Here is a 1,128-nt window from a genome sequence, read left to right as displayed (position 1 = left end):
CTGACGAGGCTGAGTTAGGAAACACCACGGTGAGAAAAGGCTGGCCAAGGGAGCCAGAGGAGCCTGGGACCGGGACCCAGGCTCTCTCTGGCGAAGCCGGAGTCCACACTCCCAGAGGGGCCCACCCTGACGAAACATCCAGGGCGGCTGGGAGCCCGCGGGAGGACGAAGCAGCAGCCCCCGCCCGGCCCGGGGAGCGCTTTCGAGAGGCCGCGGAGCGCCGGGCCCTGCAGGCCGCTCAGGGACTTACCTGGCCCACTTGCTCCGTAGCATCGGCTAGGATGCCGTAGTTGCGATAAAGCTCCTCCACGGTCGGCATGGTGAGCGACAAGCCCAAGGCCCGCTCCTGCTGTCGTCGTCGTCGCCGGCGCCACCGCCGCCTCTAAAGTTCTCCAAGCCCGCGACCCGCACTATTACGCCTCCAGCTGCCGCCAGTGCCGCCGCCAGTCACCGCGCTCAGAAAGGCTCCGCCCCCAACGTCTACGTAAAGACGTGCGCGTTGGGAGAGGCCTTCATTGACTGCCGATGCACCGCCTGGGGTTCTAGCGCCCTCTAACGCTTGGCTGTGCAAAAAGCGACAACGATGATTACATAAATGAGCTCAGGCTCCTTCGAAGGATTGTGCCTGGCAAGGAGCTCTCGGTGGCGGGTGGAAGAAAATACAAAGTTGACTGCATTTCTGCTCTTAAAACATTTACCATTGTCCAGAAAAGTGATCTTAACGGGAGAAAAATAGAATGAGGTGTGGGAGAGTTTCAGGGTTGAAACATTAAGCTATTATAGATAATAAATTTCAAAGCCAGATCGGTTTATGCAGAATATGCACAGAACAGTTCCCTGGCTCTTGTACTCCTCGGTCAGATTAAGAATATTAGAAAGGATTAGGGAGCAGAAGGAGAGGAATTGGTGAAGATGTGAATAGCATAGGGCAGTCACTATCTCCTTCCCTCAAGTCTGGGTCCACTGTGAGGAGTCCGAAATACGGTGCCTGTAGTTGGGAGGCGCAAGAGAGTGGTGCCTGATGTATGCTGAAGAAGTTTGAGCTTCCTGTGGCAGCAGAGAGGAGGTGGCCATGTTGGGACCTACCTGCATTCCCAGATTTTGCTGGAGCAAGGGTGTTGGAGTGCT

The 1,128-nt window shown here is 56.6% G+C and overlaps 1 protein-coding gene across 2 annotated transcripts in view; it reads right to left on the bottom strand.

Moving 5' to 3' along the window:
- The window catches only part of API5 (apoptosis inhibitor 5), a 28,096-nt gene extending 27,638 nt beyond the window's left edge, over positions 1-458 (bottom strand). For both annotated transcript variants that reach the window (XM_040638972.1, XM_040638973.1), the window contains exon 1: positions 251-458. In XM_040638972.1, coding sequence (XP_040494906.1) covers positions 251-319 — 69 coding nt within the window. In that variant the 5' untranslated portion in view covers positions 320-458. The remainder of the gene's footprint in view (positions 1-250) is intronic.
- Between the last annotated feature and the right edge of the window lie 670 nt (positions 459-1,128).

This window comes from Ursus maritimus, unplaced genomic scaffold (assembly GCF_017311325.1).
Source record: "Ursus maritimus isolate PB19 unplaced genomic scaffold, ASM1731132v1 scaffold_23, whole genome shotgun sequence".
NCBI lineage: Eukaryota > Metazoa > Chordata > Mammalia > Carnivora > Ursidae > Ursus > Ursus maritimus.
The sequence above is the reverse complement of the archived record's forward strand: the minus strand, read 5'-3'. Positions and strand labels throughout refer to the sequence as shown.